The sequence below is a fragment of the Podarcis raffonei genome, chromosome 14 (genome assembly GCF_027172205.1).
Source record: "Podarcis raffonei isolate rPodRaf1 chromosome 14, rPodRaf1.pri, whole genome shotgun sequence".
NCBI classification, from domain to species: domain Eukaryota; kingdom Metazoa; phylum Chordata; class Lepidosauria; order Squamata; family Lacertidae; genus Podarcis; species Podarcis raffonei.
The window spans coordinates 47,638,199-47,660,000 of record NC_070615.1 but is presented as its reverse complement, the minus strand read 5'-3'; the positions used below and the strand labels follow the sequence as shown (position 1 = coordinate 47,660,000).

The 21,802-nt window shown below is 47.3% G+C and overlaps 1 protein-coding gene across 4 annotated transcripts in view; it reads right to left on the bottom strand.

The window, feature by feature from the left end:
• PEMT (phosphatidylethanolamine N-methyltransferase) overlaps window positions 1-21,802 on the bottom strand; it is a 92,372-nt gene that overhangs the window by 49,103 nt on the left and 21,467 nt on the right. For all 4 annotated transcript variants that reach the window (XM_053364808.1, XM_053364807.1, XM_053364806.1 and 1 more), the window contains one exon: window positions 2,678-2,793. In XM_053364808.1, coding sequence (XP_053220783.1) covers window positions 2,678-2,793 — 116 coding nt within the window. The remainder of the gene's footprint in view (window positions 1-2,677; window positions 2,794-21,802) is intronic.

Below are 21,802 nucleotides of genomic sequence, written 5' to 3'. Positions count from 1 at the left end.
TGCACTTTGAGGTGCTTTCGGACAGCTAGGTTAGCAGGAGCAGGGACTGAGCAGCGGGAGCTCACCCCGTCGCGGGGATTCGAACCGCCAACCTTCTGATCGGCAAGTCCTAGGCTCTGTGGTTTAACCCACAGCGCCACCCGCGTCCCATTATTATTATTATTATTATTATTATTATTATTAGCCTTCCCCTCCAAGAATTTGCTCGGTCCTCTTTTAAAGCCATCCAAGTTGGCAGCTTCCTGCAGCAGTGAGTTCCACAGTTTAACCACGCACCGCATGAAGAAGGACTTCCATTTATCTGTCCTGAAACTCCCTGCATCCGGCGCTATGGGAGAGGAAGAAGAACTTTCCTCTATCCCTCTGCTCCAACCTTGGTGGCAGAGCGTGTGGCTTTTCAGGCAGGAAGTGGACCCCACAGTTCCTAAGCTCTTGGTCGGATCCAGCCTTGGCCTTGTGCCCTGATCCCACCTCGGACACCCGCAGAACCAGTTCCAAACAAGGAGAGAGAAAAAGCTCCCTGAAATCACTGCGGATTTCGGCAAAGCCGCTCAAAAGCCGGCTTCTGCCTCTTCAGTTACCTTTGCTGCACCGAGAACACCTGAGGACACATTACCATAATGTACAGTACATCATTCATACTGGATTACGAGAGAGCTGGGACGGTGTGGGAGGCGTTATCTTGTCATATCGCAGATAGGGGAGTTGAATTGACCTGCCAACTAAGTGCACAGATAATCCTCAATGCTTCTCCAAACAGGGAATTCTGTAAACACTTGAACAGCACACTAGAGATATGTTTTGCTTCCCGCAGGAGAAAAAGGCAGCAAGAACAATCGGTGCAAAACGATATATTTCTCCTCTCTTTCCTTTATTATCCATTGCAAAAATTTACAACGATCCCTCCTAACTACAGAAACTATACTAAAAGAACGACTAATGATTATTATTTTTTTGAAAAAAATGTTAATTATTAAAATGGCAGTAGTGAAATGCTTTAACATCAACAACAGGCAGTGTTGTAAATACCAATCTTTGGGAAATTTGTAAGAAATTGACCTTTTAGTATGGGAGCAACCAAACTTTGGAACCCCCTGCCTATAGACACCAGAACCAGGAGGGGAGTGAAAAGGGCAGAGCAGAGGCAGCTGCCATGCAGGCAGAGTCTCCGGCTACAGGCACACAGTCCATCAGAGGAAAGTACCTAAACAGGTGGAGGGAGAGTGGTCCCCTGTTGTTGCAGCTGCAGACCTGGAAATAGCAAAATTGATATGCATAGGTGTCCAGAGCTGTAGAAGTGGCTGTAAGGGTTATCTTTGACAATAGTGAGTTAACCCTTTGCCGTGCGCATTCCTTAGGCTGGGAATCGTAGCAGTTAGGAGACCCTAATTCCCTTCCCACAGTTACAGTTCTCAGAGTGGTTTTATCCATCTCTCTTCACAGAGAACTCTGGGAATTGTAGCACTGGGACGGGAATCGGGGGTCTCCTAACAACTCTTGGCAGCTTTAACAAACTGCAACTCCCAGGATTCTTTGGGTGAAGCCATGAGTGTTTAAAAAGATATTGAAGTGATTTAAATGGTGACATTATTATTATTATTATTATTATTATTATTATTATTATCATTATCATTATCATTATATTACCGTATTTTTCGCCCTATAGGACGCACTTTTTCCCCTCCAAAAATGAAGGGGAAATCTGTGGGCGTCCTATGGGGCAAATACAGGCTTTCGCTGAAGCTTGGAGAGCGAGAGGGGTCGGTGCGCACCGACCCCTCTCGCTCTCCAGGCTTCAGGAAGCTATCAGCAAGCCTGGGGAGCCCGCGGGAGTTCCCGCAGGACTCCCTAGGCTGCGGGTAGCAGCCTGCCGCCCGGCACGCAGAGCGCCCTGAAGCAGAGCGCCCCTCGCGCCGGGCAGACATCCGCAGCGTGGGGAGCCCTGCAGGAACTCCCGCAGGGCTCCCCACGCTGCAGATAGCAGCCTACCGCCCGGCGCGTGGAGCGCCCTGAAGCAGAGTGCCCCGCGCGCCGGGCAGACATCGGCCAACCCCACAAGCTTGGGGGACAGCGGGGAGGCGCAGTGCCGCCATACCGCTGTTCCCCGACCTGGTTTTGGGGGGGAAATAAAGGGGGGGAATTTTCCTTTATTTCCCCCCAAAAAAACTAGGTGCGTCCTATGAGATGGAGTGTCCTATGGGACGAAAAATACGGTAATTATTTTGCCCAGGGAAACCCGAAGTGACTTACAATGAAACAAGCAAACAAAAGAACCCCACATAGATACATTAAAACCAAGAGGAAAAATAAATTTATAGAATCATAGAATCGTTGAGTTAGAAGGGACCCTGAGGGTCATCCAGCCCAACCCCTTGCAATTCAGGTATCTCAACTAAAGCATCCATGACAGGTGGCCATCTTGACAGAAGTACACTTGATGTTGGTCCCATTGGGAAATGTAGTTCTTTGAGGGGAATGGGGAGTCTTCTAACAACTCTCAGCACCCTTAAAAAAACTACAGCTCCCAGAAGTCTTTGGGGGATGCCGTGGTTGTTTAAAGTGCTACCACAGCACTTTAAATATATGGTGTGAATGTGGCCCACGCCCCTTGCGGCCACGGCTTCCGGTGTCTAGCGGCCAATATCGGCTGGATTTAGCCCAAAGCAACACTCCTTACCAGTGGCTCCGCAGAAAATTAAGGGACACGATGACAGCTCCCAGGCAGTAACAGGCCAGGTACGGAGAACGGAAGAGACGCGTGAGCGACCGGGTCCTGTACTCCCATCTCGCTACCTGATTGGACAAACAAAAAACAAGGTGCGTCAGAGACAGGAATGCTTAAGGGCGCAAGCTGGCCAGATAGTCAACTTCCCAATTTTGTCGCCTGGAAACAGAGCTGGGTGCAAATGAACTCCCAAAGGTCTCCACTCTTGATTGTGGGCAGAGAAACTAAGGTTTCAGGGGGAACAATTTAAGTAACTATTATGATTATAATAATAATAATACAGTGGTACCTCGGGTTACAGACGCTTCAGGTTACAGACTCCGCTAACCCAGAAATAGTACCTCAGGTTAAGAACTTTGCTTCAGGATGAGAACAGAAATCGCGCGGCGGCGACAGTGGGAGGCCCCATTACCTAAAGTGGGACCTTAGGTTAAGAACAGTTTCAGGTTAAGAACGGACCTCCAGAACGAATTAAGTTCTTAACCTGAGGTACCACTGTAATAGTTATTGTTTATTATTTATACCCCGCCCATCTGGCTGGGTTTTCCCAGCCACTCTGGGCGGCTCCCAACAGAATATTAAAAGCACAGTAAAACAACAAACATTAAAAACTTCCCTAAACAGGGTTGCCTTCTGATAGTTGTTTATTTCCTTGACATCTGGTGGGAGGGCGTTCCACAGGGCAGGGGCCACCACCAAGAAGGCCCTCTGCCTGGTTCCCTGTAACCTCACTTCTTGCAGTGAGGGAACCACCAGAAGGCCCTTGGTGCCGGACCTCAGTGTCTGGGCAGAACGATGGGGGTGGAGACGCTCCTTCAAGCATATTGGGCCAAGGAGTTTTAAAGGTTCGTAATGTTTTCTTTTTTTAATGTTTCGTTTTAATTGCATTGCTGCACCTTGTTGTTTCCTGCCCTAGACTCCTCTGGGAGGAAGGGAAGAGCAGACATTTAACAAACAAACAAACAAACATGAGTTTCTCTTGAAGAAGAGAAAATCTATACAATTTTATTGCAGGGACGGAATCACCCTATGCAATGACAGTAAGCTCAGCTTCTTTATGGGTTTTTTTGGGGGGGGCGGGCGGGCGGGCGGGCGGTGTACACTGAGGGCTGATTCTGCAAATGGCACCAGGAGCAGCTGTGTTGGCGGCGTGACCCCCACAGCTCCATCTGCAGTATAGATCGAAAGCACCATGATAATAACCACTTTGAACAATCATGGCTTCCCCCAAAGGATTCTGGGAACTGTAGTCCGTTTAGGGTGCTGAGCATCCTGACATCTCTGTCCTTGAAGTGCGATAATGTGGGCCCTCGGGCTATAAAAAGGGGGGTGGAGAAAAATGTAAATATCCACGACGTTACTGCATTCTGCCCTGGGAGGAATAAAGTATCAGGGCAGGTTATCTTTTCTGCCGGAGGGCAAAACCAGCCACCAGTCAGATTTGCTGCAGGCTTCGCGAGTCAACAGACCCAGAGCCTGCAAGCTGATTCGATTACTCATGCAAACCTACGGCTCCGCAATTGCAACGGACGGCTCCGCGATGGCAGAGTGATCAAGTGCAGATGTACCATTCCTCCTTTCTGCCGGCAGAAATAGTTTGCAGCTGTAAATTCAATTTAAAAGGAAAAGGGAGGATGGGGGCACAGGAGGCGTGCGTCACCAACGCTGCTATAACTGGAGCTCCGGGCAAGGGTTGGCCGTAAAGGGATGAGGGTAAGGCGAGTTGCTGCTTTTTTTGCACCAACAACAGGCTGCTGACTCACGGGGAGCAATGGCGCCACATCATCCGACAGACAGGCAGGCAAAAACAGAAAAAGAATGCGCAGCCAGTTATTGATGCCTCGGATGGGAAATCATTTTGCTTGTCAAAAGTGTCGCTTGGAACGAACGATGCTACGGGACAAGGTTAGAAAACCAAGTACAAATCTGCAAACCCTGTTTGCTGGTTCCGATGCTGTAATCTAGGGGCGCAGAAACAACACCAGCACTAGTTCTAGAGCTGCCTTTGGTTGGGGTGGGAGTTGCATGCACCCTATTAAGAAGGATATTAAACAAAACTTGGAACGTGCACAGAGGAGGGTGACCAAGACGATAAATGGTCTGGAAACCAAGCCTTACAAGGAACGGTTGATAATAATAATAATAATAATAATAATAATAATAATAATAATAATTTTATTATTTATACCCTGCCCATCTGGCTGGGCTTCCCCAGCCACTCTGGGCGGCTTCCAAAAAAAATTAAAATACTATAATACATCAAACATTAAAAGCTTCCCTAAACAGGGCTGCCTTCAGATGTCTTCTAAAAGTCTGGTAGTTGTTGTTCTCTTTGACATCTGGTGGGAGGGCATTCCACAGGGAAGGCGCCACTACCGAGAAGGCCCTCTGCCTGGTTCCCTGTAACTTGGCTTCTTGCAGTGAGGGAACCGCCAGAAGGCCCTCGGAGCTGGACCCATAAAACAATGGGGGTGGAGACGCTCCTTCAGATATACTGGACCGGGGCCATTTAGGGCTTTAAAGGTCAGCACCAACACTTTGAATTGTGCTCGGAAACGTGTGCTCAGAAACGGTTGAGGGAGTGGGATATGTTTGGCCTGGAGAGGAAAAGACTGAGAGGTGATAGGGTAGCCATCTTCAAATATCTGAAGCGCTGTCACATGGAAGATGATGGAGCAAGCTTGCTTTTTGCTGCTCCAGAGAGTAGGATGCAAACCAATGACTTCAAATTACAAGAAATGAGATTCTGACTAAACATCAGGAAACTTTCTGACAGTAAGAGCTGGTCAACAGTGGAACGGTCTCCCCTGGGAGGTTGTGGACTCTCCTTCCTCGGAGGTTTTTAAGCAAAGGTTGGGTAGCCATCTGCCACGGATGCTTTAGTTGAGATTCCTGCATCGCAGAGGGTTGGACTAGATGACTCTCAGGGTCCCTTCCAGCTCTGCAGCTCTATGATTCTATCCCACCACAGGTTCCAGTAATGCCTGTTATGTCATATTTGGCATCCTGTATTAAGAACTCAAATTCATCTTGTTTGTTTCCCATATTCTGTGCATCAGTATAGAGACAACTGAAACAATGAATCATTCCCTCCAGCTGCTTTCTTCTTGTGGTTTCCTACCCATTGGCAGGTTTCTCTGGCACTGCCTCAGTTTCCTGTGCATCAACGAAGCCTTGGGCTTCAGCACCTTATCCTCATATTCCAGGTGCCTCACTCTGACCAGGTAAGGCCTCTGGGCACTTGTTGAGGCCCCATATCTGGAGGGCCTCCTCACCCAAGGGCCACAAGCCTTGGAGGTATTTAAGCAGAGGTTGGATGGCCATCTGCCAGGGATTATTTAGATGTGATTCCTGCACTGCAAGGGGTTGGACTAGATGGCCCTTGGGGTCCCTTGCATCTCGACAGTTCTATGATTCTATGTTAGAGGCACCATCCTAGCAAAAGGACACATTGCAGTCAGGCCAAAGCCATAAAGGAGGATGTGGAGCAGCACAGGAGAAAGAACCCTACTGCTGAACCAGACCAAAGGCTCATCTAATCCAGAATAATTTCCCACAGCAGACAAGCAGATGCCACTTCCCAAAACAGATTCATGAGATGATTCCATTGCTGTTATTTAGATATTAGGAGCAACTGCGGCATAATGGTTAGAGCAGGCATAGGCAACCTTCGGCCCTCCAGATGTTTTGGCCTACAACTCCCATGATCCCTAGCTAACAGGACCAGTGGTCAGGGATGATGGGAATTGTAGTCCAAAACATCTGGAGGGCCGAAGGTTGCCTATGCCTGGGTTAGAGTGTCAGACGAGGACCTGGGAGAGACCAGGGTTCAAATCCACCCCCTCAACCTGAAGCTCGCTGGGTGACCTTGCTGGCCTATCGCTGCCTCTCGGCCTGACCTACCTCACAAGGTTGCTGTGTGGATTCAATGAGGATGAGGGGTGAAGAACCACGTTCACCCACTTGAACTCCATGGAGCGAAAGGGGAATTATAAATGCAATAAATAAACATTAAATAATGACATTTAGAAAATAAAATGGCTCCCCCCCCAAAAAAAATCACATCAAATATTTAACATCCTGGCTGCAATGAGTGTGGTGGCTTCTCCACACCCGCCCCCCCCAGCTCCATTTTCCTCCTTTTTTTAATTGGAAAGCTGCTCAGCCTCTCCAATTTAATCAGCTGGAAATAGCCCAGATCGCTTTTCCGTGCTCCGCAGACCATATATCCTTGCCATTCATTCATATTTAGTATTTGTTCCGGGGACATGGATATACGATTTCTCCATCAGCCAAGCGGTCCCGGCTTTGAAACACGTTGCATTGTAATTTTATGCCATCTCGGCTTTCAAACTCAGCCCCCGTTCTATTTTATGCCATTCCATTTTTATCTCCGGCTTACTGCAAACGTACACTCCAACGCCAAATACAAACGAGGGGAGGTTTTGATTTCTCCTGCTCTGCGCTAATGTACCTGTCTAGGTCCTTACGTGGCCTCCATCACAATGACCCCAGGTCATGAGCAAAAACAACAGCAGCTATGACGGCCCTCGTGACCAGGTCGATTCTGGACAAACCTGTGCACATCGTATAATTGTTTATAGCTGTTCGGCGCAACTCTGTGTGTGGCGTAGATTGCGTCATTTTAGGGAGTGAAACCTAATTTTTACAAACCCCTTCAGAGAGGGGTCTTGAAAATAGGGTTTTTTGGATGTGAGGAATTCAAATCTGCTATTACTTTTGTGACTAGACAATACTCAGCTTGCCTGATGAAGAAGCACATAAACTGCTTTCGGAAAACCAAAGAATTTTAATCGTGCCTTCTGAAAATGTCAGGTACTGCTAAATAATGACGATGACGAATAAAAATGATATTACTGACTGCAAGTACTTGACAATCGGTTTTAACAATTTCTATGCCATTTTGCACACATTTTGCTCAGCAGGCAAAACCACCGTATTTTTCGCTCTATAAGATGCACCAGACCACAAGACGCACCTAGTTTTTGGAGGAGGAAAACAAGAAAAAAAATATTCTGAATCTCAGAAGTCAGAACAGCAAGAGGGATCGCTGTGCAGTGAAAGCAGCAATCCCTCTTGCTGTTCTGGCTTCTGGGATAGCTGCGCAGCCTGCATTCGTTCCATAAGACGCACACACATTTCCCCTTACTTTTTAGGAGGGAAAAAGTGAGTCTTATAGAGCAAAAAATACGGTAAATCATATTCGTTTAACCAAAATATCTTTTGAATTTGTGTTACAACTTTTTAGCACTCCTCGTTTTTCGGAATTTGAAAAATTCGGAACACCCTGTCCCCTTTCAGAAAAATAAAGGTTCTGCTCCAAATGGGATTTAAGGCCAGCTGTATATCAGAGCAGGACATCTGCAGACTAAGGTGCCATCTGCACTACACATGCAAAGTAGTATTACAGCACTTTAGGCAGTCATGGCTTTCCCCAAGGAATTATGGGAATTGTAGCTGCAAAGGGTGCTGAGACTTGTCAGGAGACACACACACACACCCCCGCATTCCCCTCACAGAGCTACAGTTCCCAGAGTTCCCTGGGAAGAGGGACTGACTGTAAAGCCACTCTAGGAACTGTAGCTCTGTGAGGGGAACAGGGGCTTCCTAATAACTCTGTCAACACCCTTAAGAAACTGTATTCAAGGGCAGCCCCGTGTATAATGAATAGCCGCAATCTGGAAGTGAGAGCTGCACCATAAAGAAGGCTGATCGCCAAAGAATTGATGCTTTTGAATTCTGGTGCTGGAGGAGACTCTTGAGTGTCCCATGGACTGCAAGAAGCTCAAACCTCTCCATTTTGAAAGAAATCAGCCCTAAGTGCTCACTGGAAGGACAGATCCTGAAGCTGAGGCTCCAAGACTTTGGCCACCTCATGAGAAGAGAAGACTCCCTGGAAAAGACCCTGGTGTTGGGAAAGATGGAGGGCACAAGGAGAAGGGGATGACAGAGGACGAGATGGTTGGATGGTGTTCTCGAAGCACGAGAGAATACAGCTCTAAAAGATCACAAAAAATGATGTGCAAAGCAGAATTGCATTTCTGGGACCTTCAGCCAGGCAAAAGCTTGTGTTACTTGGCTGACTGTGCTGGTCCCGAGGGCTAACCGTGTGGCGAGGTCCGAGTCCAGTCCGAGGTCGATGGTGTGGTATGGAGGCTGTCCATCAAAGCTGAAGTGGAGTCCAAGGCAGGGAGTCGGGTGAGGTCAGGAACTCTGGCAGAAGAGCAGGACAGGGTGCAGGCAGGAACAGGCTACCAACAATGTTGCTCCCGCAACCTGGGACTGGGCTGGCTGGCTTTTATCTGCCCCGAGGCACAGGGTGACCCCGATCCTCTGGTGACTCACCTCTCCTGGTCTGGAGGCGAGCACTCCTCCTGCGAGAACTTAGTTCCCTCCGCCTCTCTGCCCTGAGCCTCTGCAGCTCAGGAGAGGCTGGAGGGTTACCGGACCCAGAGGCAACCTCAGCTTCCCCTGACGGGGCTGAGAGTGGAGCACCTGCAGGCAATGGGTCCTCCATCACCTCAGGAGCCAGAGCAGACGCAGCTGGTGCCTGCACCTGAGGATCCAGCACAGGTGAAGACCCTTCAGGCTCAAGCCCCAGCCCCAGCTCAGCTGGTTCTGGAGGCGGGGAATCCTGTGCAGGCTGGGATTCCTCAGGTTCAGCCTCCGAGTCCGAATCCCAGGCCATCACACTGACATTTTGGGCATCTTATTGTGTGTATGAATGAGAACCCCCACACACATTTCTGCATATAATTGAGTCCTGTTGGCAGATCCGTTGCTGCGTGTTTAGAACTGAAGACTCAGAACGTCTAAGTCTGGTGTTCATCATCTACTGTAATGACAGGAGACGCAAAGGACACGTTCTCAGGCCGCATGACAAGATTGACAGGCATTGATTTTTGCATGATGAACTTCCTTGAGATGAGATTGATTTTCACACACACACCCCTCCGGCGACAAAGGAATTCTCTGATCTGGCACATGGATTTCTCATATGGGCCCCCGCAGTTAAAGAGAGGGAGGGATCCGATGTAAAGCAACAACTCCAGAAAACACTCAACTATCAGCCAAGAAAGCCAACAGGACACCAATTAACATCAAGACCAGCCACCCCCAACCTGGTGTCCTTCAGATATATCATTGGACCTGAAGTCCCATCATTCCTGTCCATTGGACATGCAGGCAGGGGCTGGTGGGAGTTGGAGTCCAATATATCTTGCCGGAATTAAGATTGCCGGAAGAAATATCAACAACCTCAGATATGCAGATGACACAACCTTGATGGCAGAAAGTGAGGAGGAATTAAAGACCCTTTTAATGAGGGTGAAAGAGGAGAGCGCAAAATATGGTCTGAAGCTCAACATCAAAAAAACGAAGATCATGGCCACTGGTCCCATCACCTCCTGGCAAATAGAAGGGGAAGAAATGGAGGCAGTGAGAGATTTTACTTTCTTGGGCTCCATGATCATGGCAGATGGTGACAGCAGATGGTGACGCCTGCTTCTTGGGAGAAAACGATGACAAACCTAGACAGCATCTTAAAAAGCAGAGACATCACCTTGCCAACAAATGTCCGTATAGTTAAAGCTATGGTTTTCCCAGTAGTGATGTATGAAAGTGAGAGCTGGACCATAAAGAAAGTTGATCGCCAAAGAATTGATGCTTTTGAATTATGGTGCTGGAGGAGACTCTTGAGAGTCCCATGGACTGCAAGAAGATCAAACTGATCCATTCTGAAGGAAGTCAGCCCTGAGTGCTCACTGGAAGGACAGATCCTGAAGCTGAGACTCCAATACTTTGGCCACCTCATGAAAAGAGAAGACTCCCTGGAAAAGACCCTGATGTTGGGAAAGATGGAGGGCACAAGGAGAAGGGGACGACAGAGGACGAGGTGGTTGGACAGTGTTCTCGAAGCTACCAGCATGAGACAGGAGTGCCTGGCGTGCTCTGGTCCATGGGGTCACAAATAGTCGGACACGACTAGACAACTAAACAACAACAACAATATATCTTGTTCGGCATCCTGTTCTCATAGAATCATAGCGCTGGAAGGGAAGCTGAGGATCATCAAGTCCAACCCTCTGTAATGCAGGAATAGGCAACTGTCCCTTTTGGGGACTGAACCTGTGACCTTGGAGATATCAGCACCATGCTTTAACCAGCTGAGCTATCCACCAGTATCTATCCATTTATATAAAAATCCCCACTACAGTGGTACCTCTGGTTACAAACTTAATTCGTTCCAGAGGTCTGTTCTTAAGCTGAAACCGTTCTTACCCCAAGGCACGCTTCTGCTAATGGGGCCTCCGGTGCAAGATTTCCGTTCGCATCCTGGGGCAAAGTTCGCAACCAGGAGCAGCTACTTCCAGGTTAGCGGAGCTCGTAACCAGAAGCGTTCATAACCAGAGGTGCCACTGTATGACATATAAAGGGAAGAGGCAGGCTTTGAAAATTGAAGGCCAACACAAGGGGAGACAGGGCTAATAACATCTGGAAGCTGCCAAAGAAGAGCAGGCCACTTGCCCCATCAAAACAACATTGATCCCTGAGCTGTTGGGTGGGAGCGTGTATAGAGGACAACAACGACAGTCTTTCTGCGTACATCATTGGTTCCAGGGATGCAGCCAAGTTCTTTTTTTGGGGTAGTGAATTTCTCTATTTTTTCCAAAGTAATTTCTACGGTATTTGATTTTACAAATATAGTATTATAACAATACAAATTACATATCCATATTTTCAGAGATTTCTCCAAATCTCTGGGCTTCCCACCTTCCCCTCCATGGGTCCTATTGTCCACCTTCTCAACTGCAAATTATTTCATAATCCATATTTTATATCTCTCCATGTTGTCCATAATATTTGCTACACTACAAGTGTTATGAGAATCCTGCTAATGTTTTCATCTGCTTACAGTGGCCTCCTAGATAAATTATTTTTAAAATTCCCATTCTTTATTGAAGAATTGCAGCTGGGTTCTTATGGCAAACAGACAGCAGCGGAAGGGTAGCAAGACAAGCCTTGATGATGCCCAAAGGCCCCAGCAGCCTTCAAGGATGCCGTTGAGTAATGGGGGCAGGAAATAAGGAATGAAAGGCTTCCAGAATGAGCAGGTGCATCGTTGAAGGCAAAAGGGAGGAGTATGCTGGGATGCAGCCCCCGTGCTCAACAGAACAGATGAAGGAATTAGGAAAGACGCAGTCGGAAATGCTGCCAACTCAGAACACAGAAGGCGAAGGCGCAGAGATCTGGAATGAAAACAGGATCATTCCTCAGGCAAACACACCTCAAGAAATCCAGGAACGAGTTGTGTGCTCAAGGGCGCACCATTCTCTCCCATCTTTCATGCATCACCACAACAAAAAACCTTCCACAACTATATTTGTTCATGTGTACCCTGCAAGCATTTATAATAATAATAATAATAATAATAATAATAATAATAATAATAATAATAATAAATTTATACCCCTGCCCATCCGGCTTGGTTTCCCCAGCCACTCTGGGTGGCTCCCAACAGAATATTAAAAACATGATAAAACATCAAACATTAAAAACTTCCCTAAACAGGGCTGCCTTCAGATGTCTTCTAAAAGTCTGGTAGTTGTTCTTCTCTTTGACATCTGATGGGAGGGTGTTCCACAGGGCGGGCGTCACTACTGAGAAGGCCCTCTGCCTGGTTCCCTGTAACTTGGCTTCTCGAAGTGAGGGAACCACCAGAAGGCCCTCGGAGCTGGACCTCAGTGTCCAAGCTGAATGATTGGGGTGGAGATGCTCCTTCAGGTATACTGGACCGAGGCTGTTTAGGGCATTAAAGGTCAGCACCAACACTTTGAATTGTGCTCGGAAACGTACTGGGAGTCAATGTAGGTCTTTCAAGACTGGTGTTATGTGGTCTCGGCGGCTGCTCCCAGTCACCAGTCTAGCTGCCGCATTCTGGATTATTTGTAGTTTCTGGGTCACCTTCAAAGGAAGCCCCATGTATAGCGCATCCTAAGCCTTCATTTGGCTTCTTCACTCCGCCACAAAGCAGCTCTGTAAGCAGCTCCAGGCAGGGAAATATCTGTGTTTCTTTTGCTTATGCTGCAACAAATTACACGGGCACTTGGCGCAGCAGAAGGAGAGACTGGGAATGGGGTGTTGTGTCTCAGTAGCAGGAAAACCTGGGAGGATGAAGGAGGCTCCTTAAACACAACTCCCCTTTATCGTTACTGGAAAAGCAAACTGCACTCTGGAGCTCTGCAGCATGCAAACTACAGGAGCTCCAGAGGTCCACCCCTTGCATGCAGACACTGGAAGATTTGAGAACCATGGCCCTGATCCTGCTCTCACTCTCTCCACTTCCGATACCCAGCAACTTCCAACATTCAGCTTCTCTGGATATTTATGAGTTCTAGTTTTCTCTGAATGCAGCCCTCAGGCTGAAAGGGTTCATCAGCCTTAACCCGGAACCATAAATCTGTGTGTGTCTTTATGCTTACAGTGGTACCTTGGTTTTCAAACACCTTCATACTCAAACAACTTGGAACCCAAACACTGCAAACCCGGAAGTGTTCTGGTTTGTGAACTTTTTTCGGAAGCCGAACATCCTCCGTTTTGAGTGTTACACCGAGGTCTGTCTGGTTTTGCTATTTATTTTGCATTTTTGTGGCCTTTTTGTTTTTGTGACTGTGTGGAACCCAGTTCAGCTACTGATTGATTGATTGATTGATTGATTGATTGACTGACTGATTGATTGATTGATTGATTGGTTGACTGAATGATTGTGTGACTGTAGTACATTGTTTATTGCTTTCATTTTATGGATCAATGGTCTCGTTAGATAGTAAAATGCATGTTAAATTGTTGTTTTAAAAGGTAAAGGACCCCTGACAGTTAAGTCCAGTCGCAGACAACTCTGGGTTGCAGCGCTCATCTTGCTTTGCAGGCCAAGGGAGCCGGCATTTGTCCGCAGACAGTTTTTCCAGGTCATGTGGTCAGCATGACTAAGCCGTTTCTGGCACAACAGAACACAGAAACCAGAGCAGTGCACAGAAACGCCTTTTACCTTCCCACCGGAGTGGTACCTATTTATCTACTTGCACTTATTTTTTGTGTGCTTTCAAGCTGATAGGTTGGCAGGAGCTGGGACCGAGCAACAGGAACTCACCCCGTCATGGGGATCCGAACCGCCGACCTTCTGATCAGCAAGCCCAAGAGGGTTAATCCGTTTTGCATTACTTTCTATGGGAAAGCGCGCCTTGGTTTTGGAACGCTTTGGTTTTGGAATGGAATTTTGGAACGGATTACGTTTGAGAACCAAGGTACCACTGCATAAGTGTCTTCTTTGTCTTCTTCACACTCCTCTGCTTTTGTCTGAAGTCTGCAAGGGGAAAACAGTGCGAAGATGAAAAGTCTGCACAAATAAGTGTCATTTGCAGAACCAAATTAAGTATAGTCAACTGCATCCCGAGGCAGAAGAACTCGAACGAACAGTCCCTGACAGCCTTCCAGCCTGCTCTTTCCTAGAAAGCTGCTCGTCTCTGTGCTCTGACGTGGAGGACATGGATTCTGCTCAGATTCTCGGAGTCTGAAAGCAGTAATGATCAAAGTGCATCCAAGCAGAGATGATTCGTTTGCAGGGAAGAGGATACATAAAAGTTTCGCTCGCATGGGGCACTTTTCTGAGTTCTTCAGGAATGGGTGCAGCCGTAGACAAACAAGGCATCCATTGAGAGGTGCGAGTGTCAGAAGGAAGGTACCGTATTTTTTGCTCTATAAGACTCACTTTTTCCCTCCTAAAAAGTAAGGGGAAATGTGTGTGCGTCATATGGAGTGAATGCAGACTGCGCAGCTATCCCAGAAGCCAGAACAGCAAGAGGGATTGCTGCTTTCACTGCGCAGCGATCCCTCTTGCTGTTCTGGCTTCTGAGATTCAGAATATTTTTTTTTCTTGTTTTCCTCCTCCAAAAACTAGGTGCGTCTTGTGGTCTGGTGCGTCTTATAGAGTGACAAATACGGTATTTGTGCATCTTTAAAAGGCAGGATGCAGTCCGGGTGCAATGCTTTCAAGAAAGGAACAATTAAGAAGTGTGAACTCCTGCCAACTTAGCAGTTCGAAAGCACATCAAAGTGCAAGTAGATAAATAGGTACCACTCTGTCGGGAAGGTAAACGGCGTTTCCGTGCACTGCTCTGGTTCGCCAGAAGCGGCTTAGTCATGCTGGCCACATGACCCGGAAGCTGTACGCCGGCTCCCTCGGCCAATAAAGCGAGATGAGTGCCGCAACCCCAGAGTCTGTCTTGACGGGACCTAATGGACCTTTTTAGCCATGGGAAGGAATCTCTCACACTAGGGGTTGGGGAAACTTTTCCCATCTCAAGGGGAATATTCTCTTTGGGGCAGCCTTCTGAGAGCTCCATATCATTTGTAACCTCTGTTTGAGTTTGTAATCTCTATTTGAGTTTATAATCCTTGTCAGAATACATACTTTTGAATGGATTAGTTTCTGTTACAATTGACTATTGATTTGTGAGTAGGGACCACTCCCACTTTTGAAACTTGTATCGACCAGAGTTCTCGGTGTGCTTTTTTCTTGGTATATTTAATAACAAGAACTCCAACTTATTTAATGTCCATATAAATTCTGGGCAGGGCAGAGGCACTAAGTGGGTTGAGGAACAGAGGAGACCAACTTCTGTGCAGCGGGCTATATTCAAGCCCAGCAAGAACCAGGAGTTTCTGAACACACACTTCCCTTCTGGCAAACAGCTGGGAACTGTCACAATCCAATGGTGCCTTCCAGCCAGGCAAAAGAGATCCAAGGGTGGAGAGATTTGGGGAGGGTGCAGGTTACACTGGGGGTGGGGTGAGGAGGGGAGGGAAGGGGCAGGAAGTTGCATCACGCAAGCGGAAATCCATGATCTCTGAAAGAAGGATGGAGCTATGTCAGAAGGAAAGCATTGGCCGGCTTCACGGTTTTCTCCCGCATTGTGATTTTTGCATAGAACACACACATATCATGATTCAAAATACAGTGGTACCTCAGGTTAAGAACTTAATTCGTTTTGGAGGTCTGTTCTTAACTTGAAACTGTTCTTAACCTGAAGCACCACTTTAGCTAATGGGGCCTCCCGCTACCGCAGAGCCACCACCAAGTGATTGCTATTCTCATCCTGAAGCAAAGTTCTTAACCTGAGGTACTATTTCTGGGTTAGCAGAATCTGTAACCTGAAGCATCTGTAATCCGAGGTACCACTGTATACTACCCAGTCAAAAATTATGAAGCCGATATCACAATATGGACTTGGTTTGGGACAATATATTGATATTTCACCCAGTTCTATACCTATATAATACTGTTTTTTGTTTGTTTGTTTGTTTTTGCTGTTGTTTGATTATTACAGTCATACCTTGGAAGTCAAACGGAATCGGTTTTAGAAGTCCGTTCAACTTGCAAAACGTTCGAAAACCCAAGCATGGCTTCTGATTGGCAGCTCCTGCAGCCAATCAGAAGCTGCGGAAGCCTCGCCGGACATTCGGCTTCCAAAAATAGTTCGTAAACTGGAACAGTCACTTCCAGGTTTGAGACATTCGGGAGCCAAAATGTTCCAGAACTAAGCTGTTTGAAAACCAAGGTACGACCGTACTTACCACAGTTAGGATTGCATTTTAAATCTGTTCAGTTCTTTTCCAGAGGCTGCTTTGAGCAAAGTTTGCCACAAGAAGTCGGGATGCAAATGTCTAGAACCAATCAGTCAATAAATTCCACAACAGCTCAGGGCCAGATGAAGGGAGCATCCGGACATGGTGAATATTGAGTGACTTTTCTTGTTCGCACCACTAGCGCTTCTGACCAGTTTTCTAACGTTCCTTAGACTCTGCAGTCCCAGTTGCATCACGGAGCTATGAGGTTTCGAACGATATACCAGCAAGATGCACCAAATTTCATTCACACCAGTGATTGCAGTGTGACACAACAATGCAGCGGTTCTCAACCTGTGGGTCCCCAGATGTTGTTGGACTACAACTCCCATCACCCCTGAGCTCTGGCCTTGCTAGCTGGGGTGATGGGAGTTGTAGTTCAACAACATCTGGGAACCCACAGAATGAGAACCACTGCAACAATGGGTATCTGTGGACAACATACAAGCACTGACCAGCCGGTTGCAGGAATGGCATAGATTAGGAGGGACTGAGGGGGCGGGACTTTACTTAGAGCAACACCATCATGTGAATACTGAATAAATGACGTGGTAAGAACTCTTTTTGGTTATCTGCTTTTTTACAGCCACAGGGGGAGGGATCGTAATTCCCTGAAGCCTTGACACTCAAATGGAACGTGGAAGTTAAGAGCCAAGGAAATGGAACAAGCAACCTGACTTATAGTAAAAAGTAGAGACATCACCTTGCCAACAAAGGTCCGTATAGTCAAAGCTATGGTTTTCCTAGTAGTGATGTATGGAAGTGAGAGCTGGACCATAAAGAAGGCTGATCGCCAAAGAATTGATGCTTTTGAATTCTGGTGCTGGAGGAGACTCTTGAGAGTCCCATGGACTGCAAGAAGATCAAACCTCTCCATTCTGAAGGAAATCAGCCCTGAGTGCTCACTGGAAGGACAGATCCTGAAGCTGAGGCTCCAAGACTTTGACCACCTCATGAGAAGAGAAGACTCCCTAGAAAAGACCCTGATGTTGGGAAAGATGGAGGGCACAAGGAGAAGGGGACGACAGAGGACGAGATGGCTGGACAGTGTTCTCGAAGCTACTAGCATGAGTTTGACCAAACTGCGGGAGGCAGTGGAAGACAGAAGTGCCTGGCGTGCTCTGGTCCATGGGGTCACGAAGAGTCGGACACGACTAAACGACTAAACAACAACAACAACAACCTGACTTATTGAGAAGACGGCCCCCAATTATGCCTTCTTGTGAAAAGTGGGAAAGCTGCCATGACTGTCGCCTGCAAAATAGAATCCGCAAGGAGTTAAGGACAGAGTTGGCCGCAAATCCAGCCACCGCCGAAACTGAACAGACCCTTTCCTCAATGGAGAAGCAGCCCCCATTGCTCTTATTGTACTACCATCTAGAACCATGTTTCATTGTCAATGAGAAAGAGAGAGAGAGAGAATATAATTTTAATCGCTAGTAAAAATAGCAGGAGGAGGGCAGACCGGGGAACAGAACAAAAGGGGGGGGGAGGGAGAAAAAAGAAAAACATGTACTAATTAATTTGTACAAGCTGGCAATTAAGAGAAGATGATATTTGCATGAAATCTCTAATGAGCCTCTTTAAAATATGTCCTACGTGTAGTCCTATCGTATAGGAACGTTCAAGGTGTCTCTGCCGGCGAGGGAACACCAAGCAATCTTCATCAAACCAAGAGCCAATTAAGCGACGTTAATTAGGCTGCTTAAACAGTACTCAACTCGCTACTAACAATTACCCAAGATTATATGCCGCAATCACATTCCTTCTGAACGGGGAGAATACGTGATCGGGAGCCTTGTTTCTGAGTTAATTGTTTCCACCCTACAGTCTTTTCAGAGATGTCTCCTTCTGGCGGCATGGAATAAAAGCGATGCCAAAATATTGCACGTTCGCAGAAACACACCATGGCTCTCAGGAGAGGAAGGGGACCACAACAGTGTCATAGTGTCGTACGGGGGCAGAGGGGCTGTTGCCCCAGACGCAACATTTGAGGGGCGCAAAATCCCTAAAGAAAAACAAACCACTTTGAGGTTTGTTTGGTTTTTTTAAAAAAACCATCAAGTGGTGTAAAAAAAAAAGTGAAATAAATAGTAATAAAATAAAATAAAAGGCTGCTGTCACTGTCCCCTCTCCAGCTTTCGTCTCCCTGCTGGGGAGACCCTTCCTCCCCCATCTCTGCTGTCACCTGGCCCTAACAGGAAGCACAATACCTGACTTGCCCCGGGCACTGGCAACCCTCGCTACGCCACTGGGCCACAGTCCTTAGAAGTTCTCACTCCCCCCTGTTTTTTTAAAGGAAGTTTCTAGTCCTTATGAGTATGGAATTATGTCTGAAAGAGAGCGTGCTACACCCAGCAAAATCTCAGAAGCCACGGGAATCGGCTGAATCACGTCCCCAACAAACTGAGGGGCAGGACCACAGAAGCCGATTCGCCACGAACTGGCCCAAACAACCTTTTGCTTCGGGGGGGGGAGAGAACCTGCTATAGCACTGGGGACCACTGGGGAACATTTACTACCAGTTTCTGCTGCATGGGAGCATGTGCCAAAAAAGGGGGGCTTTTAAAAATAATCAAAGCTAGGTAATGAGACGGGCCTTTTAGCAAATCACATTGAAGACTATTAGAGAGATTAAAACCTTATCAAGCTATTACATCATGTGTGGTTTTAAAGAGTGGGCTCATTGAGAAATAATCTCAGGGACAGGTGCAAAGGCAAAACAACATCCTAGACCTCATGAAACCTATATCTGTTTACTTTCTGAACGCCTCATTTCCCTAGGTCAGATCCACATCAGGCTGAGGACAGTGAAGTCAATCCAGTCTAATTGATTTCCCCCGGCACAACTTTTTAGGCTATATTCATTCATGGACTGATAAGCCAAAGCCTCGTATTGTTGAATTTTCAAAAGTGAAAACAAAGCTCCTTTCGATATGAACAAAACAGCCAAGCTGCCAAGAAGGGAGAAAAGTGGCCCAAAATGAACTCTAGGCTCTCTGTGGTCACTGACAGTTACGATCGTAAAATAATAAGCTGGTTAAAGACGGACGGGCATCTAGCAATGGTCAGGCTGCCAGTGCCTACAAGGACCACGGATGCAAGGAAGAGGTAAGGAAACCTGGGTTCAAAACCTGATTTTTCTCCTTCCTTTCTTTCTGGGAAAAGCATCGGGTCAGATAAAAGAAAGTGCTTCTTTGCGGAGCGCATAGTTAAATTGTGGAATTTGCAGCTGCAGGAGGCAGTGATGGCCACCAACTTAGATGGCTTTCAAAAGAGGATTAGACAGTGCTGGCTGTCACTGGCCACTAGCCACAATGCTTCGCCTCCACTGCTGGGGGGCAGAAAATTCTTCTGAATACTAGTTGCTGTTGCACTCAGGTCCATAACACACACACACACACCCCAAGGGAAGAAGGCTCAGAGCCCAGGAAGTGATGGTGAGAAGACAGTGAGTGGTCAGAGGGAGAAGACTGGGAGGAGGAGATGTTGGAAGCTGGAAGAGGCAACAGGGTTTAGTGAGCAAGAAGAGTCTGTGGTAGAGAGCAGACTAGCCTCAGAGGCAGGAGAGGAGGGGGCCCAGGAGACAGAGAAGAGGCAGGTTTCTGAAGAAGCCAGGGAGGCTCCCCTTCCTGCTGTTCTTCTTTCCTCTGGTTTGCCAGAACTCTCAGAGAAATGAAAAGAGCAGAGCAGAGATCGGTCGCACGCCAACACAGTCTCTGATTGCTGGGGGGGGCGGAACCATCACTGTCTCTCACACACAAAACATGGCAGAGAAAATTCTTCCTTTTCTGGGGGCTGTGAGGAAAAAAGAGAGAGAAATTTCAGGAAATCTCTCAGTAAGAAATGTCTTTCAGAGGAATTTCGGCTCACCACATATAGGGGCGAGTGAGGCATCCCCGCCTCGCCTCATGTTTCTAGTTTTGGGTCAGGCCGCACCTCACCAGGTCCCTGCCTTTTCCCCGTACTGAGAGTCACCTATTTCTTCATTTCAGCTTTGCTCACCTTGGGGTGGGGGCAAGGAACTGCACCTCTTGCAAACCTTGTTTTGCTGCTGTTCTGGCGTCTGTCATTGCCCACACACTTTCAAGCATACCTTCATAAGGGACAGAAACTTGCCCTTAGTAAAAAGATAGTGGGGACTGAATTTGTACCCAACACCACCTCCATGGTTTTTTTCTTTGCACGCACAGGGAATTGCAAATTGCCCCCACCCAGCCCTGCTTATCAGCAATTCAATCTTCCTGCCCCACACCTCCCACAATCGTATAAATTGACTTTTTTGAAGACTGTGGGAGCTGCACGTTTGTGTCTAATAGGTTCCAGGAGAGCGCTCTAACTAGACTGAGCGGCTTCTGCCACGTGAAGGTGTCCAATCTTCGAGGGTTGCTGGCTAATTGCTGAATTTCAGACAGAGGACCCATTCCTCATTTCCGCGTCTTAGGGAGCTATTGCGTCAGGTGAAATCTCTCTTACCTGTTCCATCCTAAAAGCACGTGAGACAGGAGCCCAAGGGGCTTCATCAATCAATGAGCTGGAGACGGAAGGCCCTGGGGAGTGTTATTATTTCAGGAGAGCTTCCTGAAGATTTCGTTTCTGCCTCCTGTCAAACAGCGACCTGCCCTCGCATAAGGCAAGGCAGGACCCGAGAACTGTCACCTGCACACATGCAGAACCTTCAAACGGAGCAAGTAATTAAATTATGTTCAGCAAGAACACAACTCACAGGAAACACCTTCCCAATGGAGCCGAGAAGCTATAGCAGAGAGTTTTGCATTGATCGAGGCCTCTGAGAGTTTGGGAGGAAGAGGAACAGGATGCGTCCGGCTGGAAGCATAATCCGATGAGCAATAACACAACGGCACCTACTCTGGCAATGTGCTCCCCCCTCTACTGTTCCGTTTCTCAGGGTTAGAAACTCAGATATATACATAAATTAGGCACTAAGTGGCTCCCTAAACCAATGTTGCAGTAGCCATTTTGGGGCAATGTGGGAATGTTGTGGGTAGCAGGAGAGGATATATTGATTAAATAGTATCCTTCCTAACTCAGGCTAGTGAGTTTATTCATGCAGCAGAGTACATTCCCCTCTTTACAAAGCAGGAAGCTAGTTGCAGATTCGTTAGAACAAGCATAGGCAAACTCGGCCCTCCAGATGTTTTGGGACTACAACTCCCATCATCCCTAGCTAACAGGACCAGTGGTCAGGGATCATGGGAACTGTAGTCTCAAAACATCTGGTGGGCCAGGTTTGCCTATGCCTGCGTTAGAATCTCATAAGTTCTATTATTCCTGGTGAGACCCCTTTGATTCCCTCCTAAAAGAATAAAGACACAACAGTCTTCTTTTGAAAGTAATAAGAAGTTTGCTCAC